At 42.9% G+C, this 23,416-nt stretch overlaps 1 protein-coding gene across 2 annotated transcripts in view; it reads right to left on the reverse strand.

The window, feature by feature from the left end:
• The window catches only part of disp3 (dispatched RND transporter family member 3), a 323,436-nt gene that overhangs the window by 54,424 nt on the left and 245,596 nt on the right, over positions 1 to 23,416 (reverse strand). For both annotated transcript variants that reach the window (XM_069919044.1, XM_069919043.1), the window contains exons 11-14: positions 8,243 to 8,362; positions 6,225 to 6,361; positions 3,043 to 3,224; positions 1,318 to 1,448 (exon numbers count right to left, since the gene is read on the reverse strand). In XM_069919044.1, coding sequence (XP_069775145.1) covers positions 1,318 to 1,448; positions 3,043 to 3,224; positions 6,225 to 6,361; positions 8,243 to 8,362 — 570 coding nt within the window. The remainder of the gene's footprint in view (positions 1 to 1,317; positions 1,449 to 3,042; positions 3,225 to 6,224; positions 6,362 to 8,242; positions 8,363 to 23,416) is intronic.

The raw sequence follows: 23,416 nt of genomic DNA on the forward strand, positions 1-23,416 counted from the left end.
AACCGTACAGCCGCAACTGCTTCCATGGGCAAAGAATTCCACCTAAATTTACTACCTGAGGCTGTGCCCCTCCCTCATTCTAGTCTTGCCTGCCAGTAGGACTAACTTTACTGTTTCTATCTAATCTATTCCTTTCATAATTTTATGTCTCAATAATGAGAATGTAAGTTTTAAAGTAGTGACCAAAATGGTATATTTTGATAATTCATCAAGGTTAAAGCTGATAATGTAGAACAATAACAACTCTATATCTGGCAAACACAGTTAAAGTCTATTAACCATTGGATACGGGACACAACCCTGATTAACAAATCCCAAGAGAATTCTAAGTCTCTTCAAATGTTCTGGAGGGATGGAAATATAAATACAGGAACTCCCCAACTTACGCCATAATGGGGACCGAAGGATTGATCATATCTTGAAGTAGACATGTTAGAATTTTGCCCGTGTGCATGGATTACAGAAGTCTTTAAGCAAACATTTTGATCAAATCTTTTATCATTGTAGATTTGAAATTAGCAACTTAAATCTTCCTGAATTTGTTGATCAACCTTGGCGAATCTTTCCAAATTCTGTTCCATGCTTAGTCGGCATTGCGGGGACCATCTTGATTCCTGTGCACATTTGTGTACCTTCGGTTGCCACATGCACAATGTGTTAGTGCCTTGGAGTTCAGAGGGCATATGCACAAGAGTTAAATGCCTTAACGATATTGAATTTGCACCCTTAACTCCCGTGCATGCGCCAATCCAACTCTGATATGCAAACCCACCACATATGTGCCAACTGAAGACTTAAGCAAGAGTCAAGATAGCCACGCCCAGCCTACAGACCCCGGGACGCCAATTAACAAGGTAAGTATGCAGATTTTGGCTTTTACGTGCCCTGCATCCTTGTTATAGATTGTCAAATACAACATAATCTTTGTAAATTTTATATATATTTTAAAACAAAATTTGGTTGTCTGTGCGGACGGACGTAAATTGCATAGGCCGCAAGTTGGGAAGTACCTACGACCTGTGAGCCAGGAGGCAGATTCTCTTTGGGTGAGATGAGCTGCTTCTTGCTGTAACAGAGTTCTCAAGTTTTGCAAAATAATTAAAATTTGTTTTTGCAGCTGTATTCGTGTTTATTTTCAAGCAACTTCAAATCAACTTTAACAATAAGACCCCACCCCCATACTTCTAAACTCTATTGAGTAAGGTCCAATGCTAACACAATCTCTCCTCAAAAACATGTTAGAGCTTCCTTCAATTCATTGCTTCACCTGTCCTGTTGAAAGGCTAACAGGCTGCCCAACCTAATGGACCACCTTACCTTTCTTGTAGGGAACATAGAAATATCCTTGATTGGGGGCATTATGTTCTCTGGTGAGGTTGCAGCCAGGTGGTGCCAGGCAGATCCTACTGTGATAAGGAGCCTTCCTCAACTGGGCATAGTACAGCTTCCTAGGGGAACCAGAAGAAAAACTGAGAAATCTATGTTTAATTTCAGGAATAGGTGCTTTGCACTGCAAACATCTAATTTTATTTTATCAGAAGGTGGTGACCAAAAGGAGCAAGACAAGGAATTCCCACGGTTAGCGCAATACTGTTACAGTGCCAGCGATCGAGACCGGGGGTTTGAATCCCATACTGTCTGTAGGGAGTTTGTATGTTCTCCTTATGTCTACATGGGTTTTACCCGGGGGCTCTGGTTTCCTCCCACCCTTCAAAATGTATCGGGATTGAGGTCAATTGGGTGTAATTGGGTGACACGGGCTCGCGGACTGAAGGCCCTGTTACCATGCTGTATGTCTAATGTTAAAAAAAAAATCTTCTTAGGTAAACAATAGGGTCCTCCACATTGTAGATTAGTGAGGATATGTTTGAGGTTATCATATGGAGAACCCTGATGGGACAAGTTTCTTCGGCAAGATGCTGAAGTGGCTGAATAAAAGGAATCAGTTGTGGAGGTCCTGGAACAACAAATCTCTCTCTGAAAACCGACAAGGACCTTCCTGAGCGGTACCCATTTACCTTTCGAGCACCAAAGCCTGGTGAACTTTGTAAATGTTAAATTCTGTGCACACTATACGAATTGCCTGCAACCAGTGAACTTGGAGAAATGAGAAGTGAGATTGGACTGCGAATCAAAGAACTTTTCTGAACTTACGTACACGTGCGCTTAGAATTAGAGGGGGTTAAGTTAGGTTAATTAAATCAATAGTGGTAAAGTGTGATTCTGTTTTCATGTTAATGATAATTAAAAGCAACTTGTTTAAGAAACAATTTGTCTTGGTGAATATCTATTGCTGCTGGGTTTTGGGGTCCTCTGGGCTCATAACAGTAGGTTTATTTTAAATTATATCTTTATGTATATTTGTGATTATTATGTGCTGTGTATTGTGTGTGTGTATATGTGTGTACACTGTTTCATCTCAAGTTCTGGTTTATTTCTACAAGTACAACCGACAAAACAGTGTTGTCCAGTCCTCAGTGCAAAACACGCAAACACACAACTGGACATAACAACATACAGGCAAACAATACATATGCAGGACAAATATACACAAATAAAATATAAATAAATAATCTTTAGTAAACAGTCGAGCCTCAAATGGTTAATGTGAGCAGTTCCTTTAGTCATTCAGCGTTCTCACTGCCTGCAGAAAGAAACTGTTCCTCAGTCTTTGATACTCCTGTATCTCTTTTCTGATGGGAGTAGATGAAAGATCTTGTATGCAGGGTGGAATGGGGTCCTCAATGATTTTGCGCGCCCTCTTCCAACAACGATCCTGGTAGATCACATCGATGGGGAGTGTGTTGGGTGGGGTTGAGGGTGACCTGTTTATAAGTGTAGATGGTAATAAATGTGAACTTGATAATACTATTGGAGAAGTTGGAAGAATAGTGTTAAGATGTGGATGTTAACTTTTCAAGTTTGAGGTCATGAACAAGGAGCCAAACACAAATTGGGTTACGCAAGCATTGAGAAGGCAATAGATAGTCAATGTTTTGGGCGACAGCCTTCATTGGGACATTATCGAGGCTTACAACTTACTGAGTGTATCTTTGCTCTGTTGCTGAAGCATAGAAATGAAAATCAAACTTCCAGCCTTTCCTCGTATTGCAGGAAAACGGCGTGATCATCCACTTCCGTGGACACGTGGGACTAGGCAAGCCAATGATCGACGAGCACACAGTCAGCCTCTTTGTGAAGTTGCCAGAAGGCACGGTATACACCTTGGAATTGGAAAGAGAACTTGAGGGTTAGCCATAGAATGAACCACTTGCATTGATCAAGGGTTTCCAATGGAGGGAGCTCCCCAAGAGGTTAGCAGTCAAACAAAATGGAGAACAAGCCAATGAAGATCTGAAAGGAAGAGGGTGAGATAGAAAGAAAGGAAGGTGTAAAGAAAGGACAAGACTCACCTTATCAGGAACCATTCGGAATTAGGAGAGGGCAAGATGCATTAAAAGTCAGAAACAACATTTCTACTCTCCCACCTCCCAAGATTTATAGCAGGCCAGGTCTCCATAAGCTGGTGTTCAATCCGAGGTTACTTGTCCAGGGTCACCTGACAACATCCGCGTGTTTTCCGACTGAGGTCATATGACTGCTTTTGTAGTCTGAGACCAGTTGCAGTGATCTCCACTGTGAAATCCATCATTGGAGCTCAGAGCCTCACCTCTCAGGAATGCTCTAATCTGTCTTAGACTGTATAGCTTGCTTAAATATTGGGGTGGTCAGTTTGCAATGTAGTTCATGCCAACAAGGTCTATATTTAGTAAAGGCACTATGTAGGAGACATTCTGCAGGTCAAAGTGTGCCCTTCATGTAGCAAAAATAAAGATACATAATATACAAAATATTCATGATGTTCATTTTGTTTACACCTTGATGAAGAGCTCAATCCCACACATAGTTTTATTTTTGTTATATAAAGGACAACGCTGAGTTCCTTCAGCATGGTGTTTTTACTTCAATCACGGAGTCTGCACTTGCACGTTCCACTCAATTACTATATTGAGTTGGGAAAGTGATAATGGTGTGATTACAGGAACTGACTATTTAACTCAATGTTTACATTCACCTCAACATCAGCCATGGTGCTCTACCCAACACTGGCACCATATCTTCCATGCCTTTTACACGATCATGTCCTGGTTCTCGTCAAATGTATCTCAGATGCAGGGATGTGATGTTCATGTTTGATAAGGCACTGGTCAGATGGCTTTTGAAGTATCGTGAGTGGTTTTGGGCTCCTGAGGAAGGATGTGTTGGCATTGGAGTAGGTCTAGAGGGGGTTCATGAGAATGATCCCTGGAATGAAAAAGTTATCAGATGAGGCTGTGGGATTGTACTTAATCGAGTTTAGAAGGATTGGTTGGGGGGGGGGGGGGTGGGGTTCTCATTGAAACCAATAAGATACTGAAAGGCTTTGATAGAGTGGACATGGAGAGTATGTTTCCTATGGTGGGAGAGTCTGGGACCAGCGGGTACAGCCTCAAAATACAAAAATGACCATTTAAAACAAAGACGAAGAGATATTTCTTTATCCCGAGGATGGTATCTGTAGAATTTGTTGCCATGGCTAGCTGTGGAGGCCATAGTCATTAGGGATAATTAAGAAAGAGGTGGATGGGTTCTTAATTAGGAAGGGAATCAAGGGTTATGGGGAGAAGGCTGGAGAATGGGGTTGGAAAGGATGGAATGGTGAGGCAGACTCAATGACCTAATTCTGCTCCTACGTCTTGTGGTCTGATTGCAATTACTCCTTGTCATAACAAAGGTGGCACAAGGACACAGTAGCTTGTAGGTTTCACTGGGGGCTTCCAGTTTCCTTCCACCTCCTATGGATGCGTTGGTTGGTTAAATGGCTCTGCTACTGATCCTTCAGTATGGGTGAGGGACAAAAAAAAGAGTCACGGAGAGTGGGGAGTTGATGCAGGGGCATATCTATGGTAAATAGCGCCAACGGCAGGGGTGGCAAATCTTTTACATTCCATGTGTCAAAATAAATGGCGACAAGGAGCTGCCATGTTATATTTGTCTTCCACCTTTTAATAAACTGAGAGTGAATGGGAGGATGAAGAAAGGTGGATGGAGTGGAGAAGGTAAGTATGGAGATTTTGGCAGTGTGTAGCATCTTGGGGGCTGGGGTGTTGGCGCTGGGGAGCACTGTCAAATCAGACATCTAGACGAATCGGGGTTCCATCTATGCTAATTGTGCCTCTTTCTATGCACCTAGTCATTGGGGGAGGTGTGGGGACTACAGGAGGCCTGAGGCGGTGACGGAGACCACCATGGGCCCGCTGATCTTTTCACTAACTCAGGATGGCTTGTCCAACTTTAATAGAAACTGCTCAGTGGCGCCCCCTTCAAGAGATGCCCAGGGCACATGCCATACCTGCCATAGCTTAGATATGCCACTGAGTTGATGGCCATGAGAGAGAAAGAGAGAGAATAATTTGCATCAACAGGGAAATGGGAGCAGGAATGGGACTGGTGGGATTGCTGTTCATAGACACAAGAAGCTGAATGCTTTCCTGAGTTGTAGTTTGTAAGTAATTTCCACATTCAACCAACTTTTGAATAAAACATTTTCTCTTCAGTTCCACATTATTAATACCTATCATAACCCCATGCTGTGGAAATGGTTCTGAGTATCTATCCCATCACACAGATCTCTAGGAAGTCATCCCTATTTTTTCATCAATCCACTTCCAGTTGAAGTGCAAAGCACAAGCATACAGGAGAAACTAGGCAGGTCATGCAGCACCCATCGGATTCACTTGACGAAGGGCTCAGGCCTGATACATTATCCTTTACTTTTTATATGTGCTGCATGGCCTGCAGAGTTTCTCTTGCACTTTGGTGCATTGTGCTATAATCACAGCATCCGCAGAGATTCCAGTTTAATTCGAGACGAAGGAGGGTTGCGCCAAAATTAAGCAGGACTGTTTGCAGATGTGACGGAAGTGACCTTGGACTCACAATGCACTGTACAAGTGGGGCTTATCTCAGGAGTGCACGAGCCTGCTTAACCACAGCTATGGTGAGTCCAAATGCAAGTGACCTTGCCACCTGTGTGCTCACAGAAGGCGACTTCTCCCCACCCCTATCTTGATCCATCAAGTTTCCATTGCAGGGCGAGGTCTACAGAGGGCACACGTGCACACACAACCCCCCTACCCAGAGGTGATTTTAATGAATTCACAATCCCTTTGGCAGGAACTTACTTTGAATGATGGGATCTCCCCATTCCTCAGAGACAGGATGTGCCACGGCGAAGGAACGGAGGGATCAAGAGAAAATCTGTAAATTGTGGGCTGCATATCTTCTTCGTACCTGGTTACATAGACGGTCCACAAACCATCTGAGGAAAATAACAAATCATGAGGTGAAAGGCACTGGGTCAGACTTCAACCCATTACTCCAATCACTCTGCCCGCCATGCTCTCAGAGATCTTCCTCACTCTTTGTTTAGAGATACATCTCTCCAAGAGGTCATTGACAAAAATCACAATGCGATTTTGTTTGGCAGAATGAAAAAAAATTCCCTCCCCCACCCTTTCCTTTCCAAGAGGGTGCTTAACCATGCAGCAGTGGCCAAGAGTTCTGGCCCCAAATGTTGACTGATCATGTCTCTCCATGGACACTGCTGACCTGTTTGCTCCATGAGTGTCTACTCCATGTCAGGGATGTCTGGACTCATGTAAAGCATCTGCTTACATATGGAGCCAAAAAGGTTTGCCCTTGGTAGGAAGGTTTTGCTCAAAGGATGTGAGACTGTCTTCAAGCTTGAACTTGAAACATCTCTACATGTAACTTCTGCCTCAAACATGTATCAAAATGGCTTGTTTCCTCCCCTTTGCAACACCTGGGAGCATCCAAGTTTCCTGAGATCACTAGGCCAGATGATTAGTTCCATTTTTATCCTTTACCCTCTGAACTTCACTCCATTGCGTCTCCATCTCAAGGCTTTCGGACAGAGAGATTTGGTTCCAATTTGTCAACCTCTTGGTTGGCCAGTCCCTGACTCCCCTCTCGCACATCTCCCACTGGTTAACCACCCACACTTGATTACCGCCATACTTCCATCGGACACAGAGGCCATTTTGCCTATTGAGTCCATGCCAGCTTTCAGGAGTCCCGTAAATTTCGAATTCCTCTTTTAATCCCCTGTAACCAATTCTCTCTAACGTGGCTGTCAACTAATTGTCTTTCAGCCACTTGCTGTAACCAACAGCAGCCAAGGGACCTGCCCACCTTTGGGATATGGGAGGAAACCCAGACGGTCACAGGGAGAACTCTCCAGCATCTGGTGCTCCTGTCGTGGTGTCCTCTGCATCGGAGAGTCCAGTGTAGACTGGGAGATCACTTCATTGCGCATCTCGGCTCTGTCCGCTGCGATGGCGTGGATCACCCAGAGGCCAACCATTTAAATTTCCTGTCCCGTTCCCTTGCTGACACGTCTGTCCACGTTCTCAGGCACTGCCAGATTGAGACCACTCACAAATTGGAGGAATAACACCTCATCTTCAGTCTATGTATCCTCCAACCAGACAGCATTGACTTCTCCAGTTTCTGTTAAACCCTCCCCCTATTTTCTCCCCACCTTCTTTTCGCTAGATCTATGTCTCTCTCTTCTCTTCCCTTCACAGAGCCAAATTCAATCCTCACCTTTCCTCATAGCATTTCCAATTAACGCATTGTGTTTGTTGGCCTGGACCCCTCCCCTTCCCATTCTTCCCTCTCTCTCAGTCTTTATTCTGACGCCTACCTGGTGTTTGTCTAAGCAGTACTTTGACAAAGGGCCCAGGCTTGAAAAGATGGTAGAGTAATATACATTTACCTCCTATGAAAGCTGTGTGAATGGCTGAGTTCCACCAGTATTTACTGTGTGTTTTTAACTATAATTACAGTGTCAGCAGACTTCCACGTTTCACAGACAGGAGGGAGGCCTACTGGCTGTGATGCCCTCAACATGCTTTTCCCCCATACTCAGCAACTGGCAATCCCAGCTCCAAATAAGCTTGCAATGTCCGACAACCCTCCCTCCCTCACATCTCTCTGCAAAGATGCAACACCCACTCAGCTGGCTCCCAGGCGTCACTGAGAGGCCCATGAACACAATAGTCACAAGGATGAGATTGCCACCTGTTAGAACAGAGCACAATGCCTTGGCCACAAGCCTATCAACTGAATTTTACTGACACACTGATAATGTAACCAGAGATGATGGAAGGATACTGACCTGTGTTCATGGTTTGTGCTGTATTTCCTTCACTCCACGGGAGTCTCTGACCTCGTTTCTTCTTTCCTGAGGATGCTCGGATATTATTTAGCAGGGGCTGGGGTTTCTCCTGAAACAGACCTAACACACAGGATTGTAGCATTAAAAATCCCCTCCCCCCAAATAATTCCAGATTTTCACAGTGACCATTCATCCACTGGAAGGTAGTGAGCTGAGCAGTGGAAAGAAATAAAGGTATCACTACAGCTTCGTTTAGAAGTTCAAGAATCTCAGGCAATACCTAACCTTCAGACCAGTCTCCTCAAAGGACAACGAAAAATAGCCCTCTCTTGACATTGACTCTTCAATCAAGGATACAGCGGGAATAATTGTATAGATGTTGTAATTCCAGGACAACCCTCCCCATTCCAATCTTCCACATGTTGACATCAGCACATAAGAACGTAAGAAAAAGGAACAGGAGTCGGCCGTCTGGCCCATCGAGCCTGCTCTTCCATTTGACGATTGGCTCATCTCCATCTGCCTTTTCCCCATAATCCCTTAATTCCCCTACTGGGTAAAAATCTATCCAACCATGTTTAAATATATTTACTGAGATCGCCTCCACTGCCTCAATGGGCAGCAAATTCCATAGATTCATCACCCTTCAGGAAAAGCAGTTCCTCCTCATCGCCATCCTAAATCTACTATCCTGGATCCTGAGGCTTTGCTCCCTAGTTCTCAGTTCCCCCATCAATGGAAACAACTGACCTACCTATATCTTTCATGATTTTACATGATCCTAAGTGTTGGCCGTGATGGACCTAATTTCCCCTCCACTGATCTCTCGGTTTTCTTTTTTTGAAGATGTTCTGAGTTTTACTTGCATCCAGCAGCTGAGCAAGCCTTCCCAGGAAATAATTACCTCAGAGCCTCTCCGTTCATGTTTGGCAATATTTCTATATCAGAGTCTTATTTGATTTATGCAGTCAATTGCGGAATGAAGCTATCCAAAAAGATCAAACATCAGCCATGATTTGAAGAGCAGAGAAGACCCGATGACCGAATTCTGCTCCTACGTCTTGAGGCTCATAACAGTTCTATGACAGTGTGTCTTGAATGAAAGGACGACTCTCCGCTCGACGCTGCCTGACCTGCTGAGCTATTCCAGCAACTCGATGTCTACGCCAGTAATAGGGATTGTGAAGGTTCATTGTCACACGCCAAAGTACAATATGCGGTGCATTGAAATTCTTGCTTGCTGTAGCTATTCAGCAACATACTATACATTAATTAACAATAAATTAAATCACCACACAGGAGAAAAATACATGCACAGTAAAATTCCCATCATCTGGAACCGGCAGAGTCAAGCAATCGGTAAAAAAAAATACAAAGAAAGATTGAGTCGACTGGGTCTTTATTCATTAGAGCATAGAAGGTTGAGGGAGAAATTTGATGGAGGTATTTAAGATTATGAGGGGGCTAGACAGAGTAGATGTGAATAGGCTCTTCCCCTTGAGGGTCGGTGAGATTGGAATGAGCACTCAGAGAGTGGTGGCTGAGTGGAATGACCTTCCGGAAGAGGTAGTTGCAGCAGGGTCAATTTTGTCATTTAAGAGAAGGTTGGATGAGTGCATGGATGTGAGGTGATTGGAGGGTTATGGGCAGGGAGCGGGTAGTTGGGACTAGAGGAGTTCACTTAAATCGGTGCGGAGTAGAGGGGCTGAGATGGCCTGTTTCCGTACTGTAATTGTTATATGGTTACAAGTCACTGAAAAAGGGTAAAAACATGAAGGTTTAAAATTGGCGCTCCTGACGGTTAGTTCATCAATCACACAACATGCAATCTCAAGCAACCGGAAAATACACTTATCCGGTGCCTACTAATCCCCACGTGTCGGATATGAGGGATTTTACTGTAAAAGGAAAGAAAAACAGACAGAGTTTCAGTTTGTGGTCGCAACAATGCAGACACATGGTGTGACTCCCATTAAGCATCCATATGTAAACAATAAAACATACAAACTTATATAGGAAAACTGACTGCCACTCTGTACAGTAACATACTCTAATTTTCACTGCAGTAAATCTCAGCTGATTGAAGCAGGATATGAGAGGGAAAAATATCACAGTTGAACAGTACTGTTTTCTGCACAAAGATGTAATTATTTGAGTATTTAGTGAAAATGTTCTGATTACATAGAACAGTACAGACCTTCTGGCCCATGAGGTTGTGCCGACTTATGTAGGCATAGCCCACCACCAATCTAAACACCCTCTAGTTTTATTACATCAATGTGGTTTTAAATGTCCCTAATGTGGTAAACCACTATTATGTCTGGTCAGCCATACCTATTGGCTGGTTGTACCTGTGGCCCCTCCCCACAGGCTCCTGTATAATGGAGACGGTTCCACAGCCCCTGCAGCTCAGTGCAGGCCAACTGTTCAGTATGGATGTGCTTGTGTTCTGAAGGGAATTAAAAGCCTATTGGTTTCTCTACAATAGTCTTTTGAGTAATTGACGGTGCATCACCTATTACACTTGTCTCCAGCCCCAAAAATGCATTCCCGGCATCCACCACATCACATTAAAATTAGACGTGCTTCTTTCAGAATCTAGTAAAACCACTATAGTAAAACCTATGAGGATTGGTAGATGCTGGATAAGTGTATTTTCTGGTTGATTGATACTCTCTTACAATGCTGAACTAATACATTTACACAGCCTTGCATGTATCTGTGTTGAACTTTGTATGTCAATCATTTGCTCATACTGCAAATATTTTAACATCCTCTTGGGCCCTTCTCAGTAATGACCATGACAAGCCTCTGTCCCTTATAATGTTCCACACAGTCACACGCACCAGTCCAAGTAAAGAATGCAAAGACCTCCTGTAATTAAATTCAGCTTGGAATAACTGAAGCCACAGGAGAATTGTTAAAAACAGTCGCGATCAGGTCCCCTGAGGTATTCCTCAGTGGGCAGCATGGCTTGGTGGCAAAACTGTTACAGTGCTAGCGACGGCGTTCGAATCTGGCACTGTCTGTATGGAGTTTGTGCTATCTCCCCATGTCTGCGTGGGTTTCCCTCAGGAGCTCCCGGACTCCTCCCACCTTCTAAATGTATGGGGGTGGGGGTGGGGTTTTGCAGGTCAATTGGTGGCTCAGGCTCATGGGCCTGTTACCGTGCTGTAAACTTTAAAAAAAAAAATTCCAGGAAGTATATCTGCCATCTTTAGCTAGTCTGGGTAAAATGTGAATCCGGCACTGAAGCGGTTCCAGACACCGACCACCTGCAACAAGAAAGATTTCAAACACCTATGATTTTCACAATTAGAGCAACAGCCAGTAACAGGCACTTCAACGAACGGCCCACAAATACACCCATGTGACTTTTAACTTGCTAATCCCATGTGTTTCTTTTGGCATCTGAATACAAAGGTCAGGGAGAAAGGAGGAGATGATATAAGGAGGGAGGAAAGGGTAGGGGGAGGAGCACAGGCTACCAGGTGGGAGGGTAGAAGAAAATCTGAGGTGATGGTGCAGAGGGCAACTCTCTGAAAGGGAAGGGAATGGAAGAATGGAGAAAGAAGGGGCTTAATGGAAAATGGCGAAGTCAATGTCAATGCTGTCTTGTTGGAGAGTTCCCATAGAGAACCTCAGGCGTTGTTCCTCCAGTTTGCCTTTGCAAATAAAGGAAAGGTATTTTGTAAATGGAATGTTGAATCTTGTTGAGATTGTGATCACAGGAGATAGAAGCAAGAAGAGATCATACGGTCCATCAAATCTGTTGAGTTATTCAATAAGATCAAAGCTGATGAAATCTGGCCTTGCTTTCTGGTCTGGTTCCCTTAATGATCAAATCCTGAGAAGTTTATGGCTACATTAGAATTTGATATAGGATTTAAAATTGATCATAAAATTGGAGATAACCTTACAGCATCCTTAAATCTATATATAATCCATTTAATTGTCAATTTGCCATCAGCGCTTGTCATAAAACTGGTTCTGCTGTGGCTTACAACATCTTAAATTATATTTTTATGGATCAACTCGTTTTTGTGGCCTGCAAACTATAATAATTTGACTTTGAGCTACGAGGTCCCATGAGAGCTGCTGCACCGGTGAAAATTGCTAACTGACCCCAAGTGGGCCAAGAGAAGAATTGGGTTCAAACATCGGCTAATCCCTGGCCCAGGATTCCTGCAGACAATTGGCACACACAGCAAATCCCACAAACTGCAAAGGGTAAATGACCAGCTAATCCGTTCAAATGATTATACTAGCCGGGCCCGAGGGAGAACACACTTGTTCTTCTTTAGACTAGTGTCAAGGGGTCAGTAATACCCACCCTCGAGGGCACAGAAGATCTTGGCTCATACCAAAGTTGGCACCTCTGTGGATGCAGCACTCCCTCAACATTCCATTGATTTGTCAGGGTGCATACAATGCTTTAGGGTCTGAATATTACTAATATTTTGTCTCCTTTTTATTATTGACAAATAAGTAAAGCAGGGTTTAACTAGAGTTCATGGATCACAATATGATAAAACAACATGATCACATCAGAGAAGTATAAAATGGCTCATCAGTGTATTATTTGTATAATGTTTGTATTCAATATTATTTTTGGACATGGTACGAGTTAAGATTTAATTGTTTAATTATTAGGTTGATAGAATTTGATGTCCTGAATGAAATAAGTGATGTAATAATTATGGTTATGCTTCTCATTTACAATTGATATGTGATATGTATATGATACGATTTGATTTATGTTATCATTAATATACCTTGTTTAAAGGGTTTTTGTTAAAGTCAATATAAATATTTTAAAAAGAATGAATACTACAAGGTGAAACCCCCTATTGGGGAAAAAAAAGTCCAAGAGTGTAAAATTGTGCAGCATCAGGCTTAAAGACTGTTTCTTCCCAGCAGCCATCAGGCTGCTGAACGTACGCCACCACATGCTGGCCTTGCTTGGTAGTAATTTATATTTATTTCGTTGTAACTCTGTATTCAGTAATTTGCTCTTGTTCTACTTTATTCGGCTGTATGAAGGTTAGAGTTAACTGGCCTTCTCACTGCACTAATGTGACAAACAAATTTAAACTAAAACCTCAATCTGAATCTACAAGCAAGGATATTCAAGGCAAGGATATTAAAGGCAAAACCCATTGCCATCGGAGGGCAGCAGCAATCATCAAAATACATGCTCTGTTCTCACTGCTGCCATCATGTAAGAGGTCCAGGTGTCACAAGACTCACACCAGGTTCAGGAACAGCTGCTCCCCCTCCACCATCAGATTCCTCAACAATAAACTCAATCTGAGACTTGTGCACTTTATTGATTTTCCTTCTTCTCCCTGTATCGCACAATTTGTTTACATTTGTTATCTGTTTACAGTTCTTTTGATTGTTTGCTTGTTCACGCTGTGTTCATTTTATCTTTTGCACTACCAATTATTGGTAATTCTGCAGGACAAAGAAATCTCAGGGTTATATGTCATGTATGTACTCTGACAATAAATCTGAAATTTGAAATTTAAAATCCTTTCAAGATCTACAATCAAATGAACAAAATCCACAACCTGGTCTCCTTGCTGGCCACTTGCCTTCGCTGCCATCTTATGCCTTGTGGTTCCAGGCCTCCCAGTTTTTGGGCTCAGGCCTGAAATGTTGGCTATGCATTTACTCTGTGCTGAGTTTCTCCAGTGTTGCCTTTTTACGGCAATCACAGGGTCTGCAGACTTCAAATGTACCCATTTTGATTGCAGTATAACATTCCTTGAAGGGATGAAACTCAGTCCATTCTGAAGTTAAATCTTAAATCACAATTTTGCAAAATTATTAACACACAGTACACTAGTCACAGACAAGAGAAAGCATATGAGGAATTGGACTGTACTCGTTGGAGTACAGAAGGATGGGGGGGGGTGGGGTGGGGGGAACCTCATAGGGTAATTTTGAATGCTGAAAAGCCTGGATGAAGTAGATGGCAAGGATGTTTCCCATGGTAGGGGAGTCTAGGACAAGTACTAAACATGACTACTTTTAATATTGCTATGTCCCAAAATTTTATGATGCCCTGAAATGAGGGGACGATGTCTAAAAAATGCTGTAATTTCTACATGGTCAAACCAAAATGTTTACAAATACCCCTGAATAAAATCTAAAATGTGCCCTTTAATCATGTGAACTGCTTGATTACAACTTTAAAACCGTGGGGCACAGTGCAAATAATGGAAAAAAAGTGTATTTATCCGATACATTATGTATAAACTTGTCATCTTGTTCTCTTACGAAGCTCATTGCAGCCACTGTGAAACAAAACTTTCAACAGTCTGCTACACATCAGTAGTTTTCAAATAGCAAAAATACACCCACGTAACAACTTTAGTCCATTAAAACATCCTGATGCATTTAAGGGTGCAAACTTCACAAACTGCATCTATGTGCCAAGCTAGAGATAGGTTTTAACGCTCTTATTCGTCCGTTAATGTGATAGTTCAGGATTTGTAATGTTCTTCCCACACCGAGTGTAAAAATATTTAAACAAAATAATTTTTGGGATGTCAGCATCATTTCAGAGGGCGTTAAGGATCATTTACCTTGGGTTGGAATTACACTACAGATTTCCTCCCTCAAAAGGCACTGCAGTGCAATTGGAATCTCACAACTCTTCTAAACACTTTCATTGAAATCGCACTTTCATACCCAGACATTTAAAAAAAAACTAAATTCAAATTCTCATACTGCAACTTTTAAAGTCAACAGACCCTGAATTTGCACATTGATAAAAGTCAACTCTTGACAAGTCACAATATACAGGAGCAAAAGTAGGCTCATCGACTCTCTCTCATTCTAATCCATCCTCCCATTTATCCCCACTCCCCGGCTTTCTACCCGTATCCTTTGATGCCCTGACTAATCAAATATCTGTCAATCTCTGCCTTAAGATACACCCAATGACCTCTCTTCCACAACTGCCTGTGGCAACAAGTTCCACAGACTCACTAAAGAAATTTTTCTACATCTCTAGTTTTAAATTGATACCCTTTTATCCTGAAGTTGTACCCTCTTTACTAGACACCCCCCCCCCCCACACCACTGCGGAGTGAAACACGGAAGTCAGCCGATGCAGTGATTGAAGTTAAAAACACACTGAAGCAACTTAGAAGGTCACACAGCTAGGGGTGAATCAAGCCCAGATGGAAGCCTACTTCAACAATATCTAATGGAAATAAAGTGAGCTCTCATTTCCAAAATGTGGCAGCAAAAATCAAATTTCAGATTTATTTTCATAGTACTCTTATAAGCCCCGAGGACCCCAAAACCCAGCAGCATTAGAAATTTTACCCCCACCACGCAGGCCATGCCCTCTTTACTCTGCTACCACAGGAGCCTAAGACGAATGCAAGGACAGCTTCTTCCCCGCTGCCATCAGATCCCTGAATAATCAATGAACCAAAGACACTGCCTTACTTTCTGTGGACTACTATTTTTAGTTTTCATAGTAATGTTGTAAGATATGGATTATGATGTTGCAACAAAACACCGAATTTCATGAGTTGTTCATGATAATAAATTCTGATTCTGTGTGTTTTGCACCGAGAGCGCTGTTTCGTTGGGTTGACCTTGTGACATCAGATGGTAATAATCCTGACTTGACTTTTCTCAAATGTTTGGAATTCGATGAACCAGAAACCAAATTGGGAGAGATTCTAAAAATTGGAGCTTCATTTGGCATCAGAATCAACAGGTTCAAAATCTGAAGAAGGAGGAGTGTCCAGTGCTCCAAGCTCAGGAGATGACTCCATCTCCAAGCCACGAACACTCTCTATGATACCTGGCTGCAGTAATAGTGTACACTTCTTTGGACACTCCTGCGCAACCCACAATATGGACCTACACGTACCTAGTCTAACTCATGCAAATTCTGCCATGTTCCTTGATAACCAAGCAAAGACGAAAATGCTTCTGCTGGCACATCTGACTGATGACGCGTTCCAGTGATGTGAGTTTAACCAACAGATATTTTTTTTGGTAGTGCTAAGTGAGTGAAATGGATAACTTCCCATTACATGAAAAAAAATGCAAAAAAAAATCCTTGTCTCCAGCTTTAGAAATGAAGTGTCAGCATATCATCAAATTGATGAAGAAAGAGAAGGGAGAAATCCTGAGACTTGACAGTGTTGGACAGGGATCCTGACAAGGAATTTCAATGTAGCTGGAGCCTGGAGACTCCAGTTTGCAGACCTATGACTTAAATTATGCCTGCTCCCTTGATTCATTAAATCCACTATCTGTCGCTGCAAATTTGCACAATTACTTTGCGGGACATTATTGTCAGAGAGCAAGTGTAAAACTGCATCGCAGGTGATGGATGTTGGCAAATTCCCCTGTGACACTGCAGACAATACATTGGAAAATTTATGGCTCAGGACTGCTCCATTAATATCCTGCAAGAGTCTTCTTCCGAAGCTGCCTTTTCAACATCAGCAGGGAGCCTTCACAATACAGCTGTGGAACATCAACGTTATTTTACTTTAACCACAGATAAAAATCGCCAGGACTTCAAGAACAGAGTTCCTTCTTCAAAACATATCATCAACTCAGTGTGGAAACGTCTCAGTATCTACACACTATACCCACTCTCTATGATACTGCATTTAAACTCAAAACCAAAGGCGCTGGTGCAATGCGGAAGGGGGTGCCTGTACAGAGTTTGCATGTTCTCCCTGTATCTGTGTGAGCTTTCCCCAGGGGGCTCCAGTTTTATCCTACCGTACTGAGGCTTGCAGGTTAATTGGGTGGCACAGGCTTGTGAGCCAAAATGGCTCGTACTGAGCAGAAGGTCTAAAACAATTTAAAAAATTTTTTTTTAGAATTTTCCAAGGACTGGAGGAGGCAAATAAACAAAAGAGAAAAATCTGAGTGTCATTGACAAGTTGATAGTGGGAAGCTTTTCCCCAGAAGCAATTAGAGGGCATAGATTTAGGGTTGGGATTAAAATTTTGGGTGGTAGGAATAAGGAGATGAGGGAGGGTGGATGCTGACACCCTCATAACAATTAAGAAGCATCTAAACAAGCAGTTGAATCCCCAAGGCACAGCAGGCTATGGAATGAAACAAGAAAATCAGACGCAGTCGCTGTGATTGTAGTAACCTTGACAAAGGGCTCAAAATGTTAGTTATTTTTTTTACCTCCTATGAATGCTGTGGGACTGTTGAGTTCCTTCAGCAAATTTGCATGTTTCCAGCAGGCGATGGACGAGTTTTAAACACATGGAGTGCGGACAGGTAGTTAGTAATCTGCATGAACACGATGGGCCAAAGCTACAGTCCTCGATGATTATTTCACACTGTGATCTCTCCCCCTGAGAGCCTCTGGAAGCTTCACATGGAAATGTTGGAGGAACACACACGAGCCCGTGTCGCTCAGTTACACCCGGTACGGTTTCTTTTTTGAAAGGTGGGAGGAAACCCACGCAGACACAGGGAGAATATGCGATCTTCTCATAGACAGGGCTGGATTTAGACCCCGATCACTGGCGCTGTAACAGCGCTGCGTTAACCGCTCTGCTCTTACACTACATCATGCAATTGTTTCATCTTTACCCCTAACCTGGTTTTTTAAAGCATTTCCTGGTTTTGAGGGCCTTATCTTTTCATTTTAACATGGAAATACTGTTGATTTAAGGATGTTGTGGCTAAGTGAACAGCCACACAGTGACAATTTCAGACAAGCAGTACCATGTCTCTATCCTCTGACTTGAACTCTACTCCTGGATCAGTAAACACTGACAAGGTACATAGAACATGCAACAATACACACAGTATGGGCCCTTCAGCCCTCGAGGTTGTGCTGACCCATATATTCCTTCTTTTAAAAAAAGTACTAAAATCTCACTACCTGTAACCTATTTTTCTTTCATCCATCTGTCTGTCTAAGCATCTTTTAAATGTCTCCATTGATTCATCCTCCACCACCATCCCTGGCAAGGCATTCCAGACATCCACAACTCTCTGTGTGCAAAAAAAAAATCCCTGATGCCTCCCTTAAACTTCCCTCCCTTAACTTTGTACATATGTCCTCTGGTGTTTGGCATTCCTGCCCTAGGAAACAGGCACTGGCTATCCACGCTCTCTATGCCTTTCACAATCTTGTTGTCCTCTATCAAGTTTCCTCTCATCCTTCTAGGCTGCAAAGAGAAAAGTCCCAACTCTGCGAACCTTGCCTCATAAGACTTGTTTCCCAATCCAGGTAACATCCTGGTAAATCTCCTCTGCAGCCTCTCCAGAACTTCCACAACTTTTCTATAATGAATTGACATGAACTGAATACAATACTCTAAGTGTGGTCTTACCAGAGATTTGATTAGTTGAAACATGACATCTCTACCCCAGTATTCAATCCCTCTATTAATGAATTCCAGCATCCCATAGGGTCTTCTTAACTATCCTATCAATCTGTGCAGTGACCTTGAGGGATATATAGATTTGAACCCCAAGTTGAACTCTGTTCAACCACTATCTTAACTATCCAACCATTAGCCTTCCAAACTGCATCACCTCACACTTAACCGGATTGAACTCCATCTGCCACTTTTCTGCCCAACTCGGCAATCTATCAATATCCTCCTGTGCCCTTCAGCAACCTTCAGCTCCATCCACTACTCCTCTAGCCTTAATGTGTCATCCGTAATCTTCCTGACCCATCCATCCACCTCTTCATCCGGGTCATTTATAAAAATCACAAGAGCAGGGCTCCCAGAACAGATCCTTGCGGCACCTCATTAGTCACCGACCTCCAGATAGAATATTTTCCTTCCACTACTACTCGCTACTTTCTTCCTCCAAGCAGGTACTGACTGCTCCTTGCCGAGTAACACATTTGCAAATTCATGTAAAGAAATATATCCTGGATAAAACTTTCCAAAAGTTGCCAAAAATGAATGAGGTGTCATTTGGAAAAATATCTTCATTATTTGTAGGTGGAAACTCTTTTTCAGGATTGCAATCTCCTTTTCACTTAAATAAGTTCAATGTAAGCATTTCAGAGAGAGACAAGATTCAAAATTAAACAGCATACAGTAGAGCAGACTTACTGTGTTAAAATGCCTGTCATTTAACAGAAGATGAAATGATGTATTAATTGTGGAACATCTGACGGGTGAAGATTCATTTCTCATTATCTGCAACATAAGGCGTAGAGCCTTCCCACAGATAACTAAAACACATCGATAACATCTTTTTTCATATTTCCAAATCAATGCAAATATGCCCTATAATGAGCTAAAAGTTATTAACATGATTTATTCAAGATACTTTCACTGGCACTTATTAAAACAGAAATTTTCTTTAGTCAGCTGTAAGGCAGACGAAGATTTGCCATCAGCAAAAACTACCCGGCACCCCTTACAGTCAGAGAAAGAGAAGCAAAAGAGAGCCCCTTCAGAGTTAACGTGTGTCTGTGGATTCGTCTCTGGCACTCCTGCAGCCGCACAGACTTCAGTCCAAACCAACGGCAACCCGAGCTCCAGATCCAAACCTCCGGCATGATGAGGAAGTCTTCAGCGCCCTTGGCATCCCAGATCCGATACCTGGTACCCCTTCAGCCTGTCTCGAGCCAGGCTCCAGCACTCCACAGCCTGGCATGAGTCCTTTGACCTCAGCCAGCAATAGCCTGCAGCCTACGTGATTTTCTCGACTCGAGTCACCAACAGTTCACCTGTGTGTTCTTCAGCCACAGATCCCCTCGCTGGAATGCCACAATGGTCACCGTCCCTTAGGGTCATCTCCTCTGCTTTTCCTTTTCAAACGGGGGCAGGAGGGGCGTTCTCCCCGTTACTGGTCCCCTGCACCAGTCCTCTGCTTCCCTTGAGGCCGCTGCTGAATTTAGACACCGCTGTCTTGAGCCCAGACCCCGTTGTCGCAGGATTTAAAAATAAAGAACTGTCGGCTACTCTAACAGGCCATTTAAAGCCCTGTATGCAGCTGTCGGCAGTATGACAAGGTGGTAGGACTCTGCGGGGGGGGAGTGCTGCATTTCCACTCCCTGCTCTCTGTGGGTCCACACCACTTTTATAAAATAAACACATCAAAAGAATTATAATTACCTCACAAACTTTTATTGAAAATTATAAATGGTGGTTGGTTTTAAATCACAAGATGCTGATATATAAACGGACTGCTCTGAATCCTAACAAAGCCAGAGGCACTTGACACAAGTAATCTGGAATTACAAAGAACATAAATCATAGAACATTACAGCATAGTACAGGCCCTTCGGCCCACAATGTTCTGCTGACCAAAAATCTCCAAAACTTCCCTGCCTCATAACCATTTTCCATCCACGTGCCTGTCTAAAAGTCTCTTCAATGCCCCTATTGTCCCAGCCTCTACCACCAGCCCTGGAAATGCATTCAACAATTCTCAGAGTTTGAAAACCTACCTCAGATGTCTCCCCTAAACTTTCCTTCCTTCACTTGGACACAATGTCCCCTGGTGTCTGCTACTCCCACCCTGGGAAACAGATGTTGGCTGTTGATCTTATCTACGCCTCTCATAATCTTGTAGATCTCTATCGAGTCATCTCTCATCCTTGTTCGCTCCAAAGAGAAAATTTACAGTAGAGACAGGCCCTGGGTTATGAACATCCGACTTACAAACAAGTCACCCTGATGAACAGACTTTGCACAGTTTCTGGTGAGTCCGCTCAAGTGAGGAGAACACCGTCCACCATTTTAAGTTGGAACTCATTGCCATTAACACTATGCCTACTTCAAGACATTGACGCCAGTAGTTTTATATGCATAGAAAGGTAAAATATATATACTATACACTAAGACAAACATTTGACTAACTGACGCTAAATAAGAACCATTTGTACATGTTCCGACTTAACTACAAATTCGACTTAAAGGCAGACTCAGGGGATAGCCTGTATGCTTTGTTCCTCATATGTTGAAAAGTGCATCTGTTCAAGCCAATTCTGAATGTGGCCACAGCCAACTGTGTGAGAAGGTAACAAATCGGTATAAAATGAGAAACACAAAAGTTGCGCTAACTGCTCCATTAATCGTGTTGCCCTAATCTGTAAGATTACTGCATTTAGCATGCATGAGAAATGTGTGGTGACTGGTGTCTGGAGTATTAAATTTAGACATACAGCATGGTAACAGGCCATTTCGGCTACGTCCATGCCGCCCAATTTACACCCCATTAACCTACACCCCTGGTATATTTTGTTATTCATTGTCTCCTCCTACTTCAGTCCGTCTTCTTTGCATCTCAGAACATAGAGAGGAAGAGGTTTGATAAACCTACTCCAAGGTTACAAGTCTGTTGTTTCACAAAGCTGTCATGTTAAAACCTATGGGGTTATCAGCAGTGCGTGTGCATTTGACCTGAACCGGAGCAGATCAGATCCAACCAACTGGTGACAACTTTGTGTTCTTTCCTTCCCAATTCCCTGACCAAGATCATACATTTACCGTTATTTAGAAATGTATTAAAATGACTGCAGAAGACATGTTCAGTAATGCATCATCATGTATCATATCTCCCTTACAAGTTAAAACTGCAGTTCCTGAATTTCAGGGTGAGATCCAATTTCATGGATGCTTGATTTCCCTTGTGCCATTTTGGTGAAATGACTGCAATTGTGTTCTGAGATTAAAAGTTCATTTTGGGGTCAACAGTAAATGCTTTGACTGGTTTTACAATGGCGAATAATCAAGAGTAGCAAAAACCAAGTCAGGGCCATGTTTCTGAATTCAATTCCTTACTTTGGTTTTTGGGATATCGGAGGCCTGTGAGTATTTCTTGCACATTTCTTTCCAAAGATTCAATAACAGCTGAGTAAACATCGCTAAGATCTCCTGCTATGCCTCAATCATTTTCCCCCACCCCGCTCTCCCCCCACCCCCGCTTCAGGAGAAAGCTCAATTACTGATGGCAATGATTGCACATCCTGCTTCTAAAATCTATGGAGTTCAGAAGATGAATAAGAATGTTCAAGTTTATTGGAAAAGCGCAATGGGAAAGTTTGTTGGGTGAGAGTTCAGCTTGATATTCCAGTCATAGTACTGCAAGTAAAATGCAGTACAGGAGTGCTGAGTTAGGGGAGAGATCAGTTAATGAAATGCAAGGGGGACGTTAAGAGGCTGCAAAATGCAAGTTGTACAGTTCCCAATGACAACTGCCTGTGGAGAACACAGCTGTCATGTCTTTGTCAGTCACAGGCCCCAGCCTTCCATCCACTCAAGGCATCTTTATGAAGCGCTGCCTCATGAGAGCAGCCAACATCGCACGGGACTCCCATCCCCCTGGTCATGACTTATCTCTGCGACATTTGGGCAGAAGGTACAGAATCCTGAAGATCAGCACCTCTCGGGTCAGAAACAGTTTCTTTCCAACAGCTCTTGTTCTATAACCATGGACTGCTTGGGCACCACAAAAGAAATGACTGCACTACTGCAAATTCACCTTTTGTTTTGCTTTGGGATAACTGTGAATGTTTATCTATCTGCCTGCCAGTTTATCTATCTACTGACCTACCTACCTACCCATCCATCCATCTATCTATATATCTGTCATGCTGTCTCTATCTGTCTGCCTGACTGTCTCTATCTGTCTGACTGTCTCTGTCTGTCTATCTATCTATCTATCTATCTATCTATCTATCTAAATACTGTATTTATCATCTCCTGTTGAATTTATTTTAATGTATACTATTGTAGTTTTTTTTCTAAATGGCATACCTGTTCAGATATAACAAGTAAGAATTTTGGTGCATATATACATTGTGCAACGTGTATGAGAATCATGATGTTGTTATAGAACTACAGAACATTACAGCACACAACCAGGGCCCTTCGGTCCTTCTAGTCTGTACATTTTCCATGGCAACCACATTACAGCAGGTCAAGAGACTGTCATGTAGGCGAAGGAATGATGCAGAGGGGATCCATGTGTGTGCTTGAGGCCACACCCCCCACTACGACTGACCCCTGCGCTGAGAGCGGCTCCAGGCCACTCTGAATCATTGGGCCATCAATCTGCGGAGGTTGCTGCCCGAGGATGCACCAAACGCTGCGAGGACCACTGTAATATCATACAACACTGAAACAGGCCCTTCAGGCAATGCTGACCAAGTACCCATCTATACTCATCCCATTTAACTTA

This window comes from Narcine bancroftii, chromosome 2 (assembly GCF_036971445.1).
Source record: "Narcine bancroftii isolate sNarBan1 chromosome 2, sNarBan1.hap1, whole genome shotgun sequence".
Lineage (NCBI taxonomy): Eukaryota > Metazoa > Chordata > Chondrichthyes > Torpediniformes > Narcinidae > Narcine > Narcine bancroftii.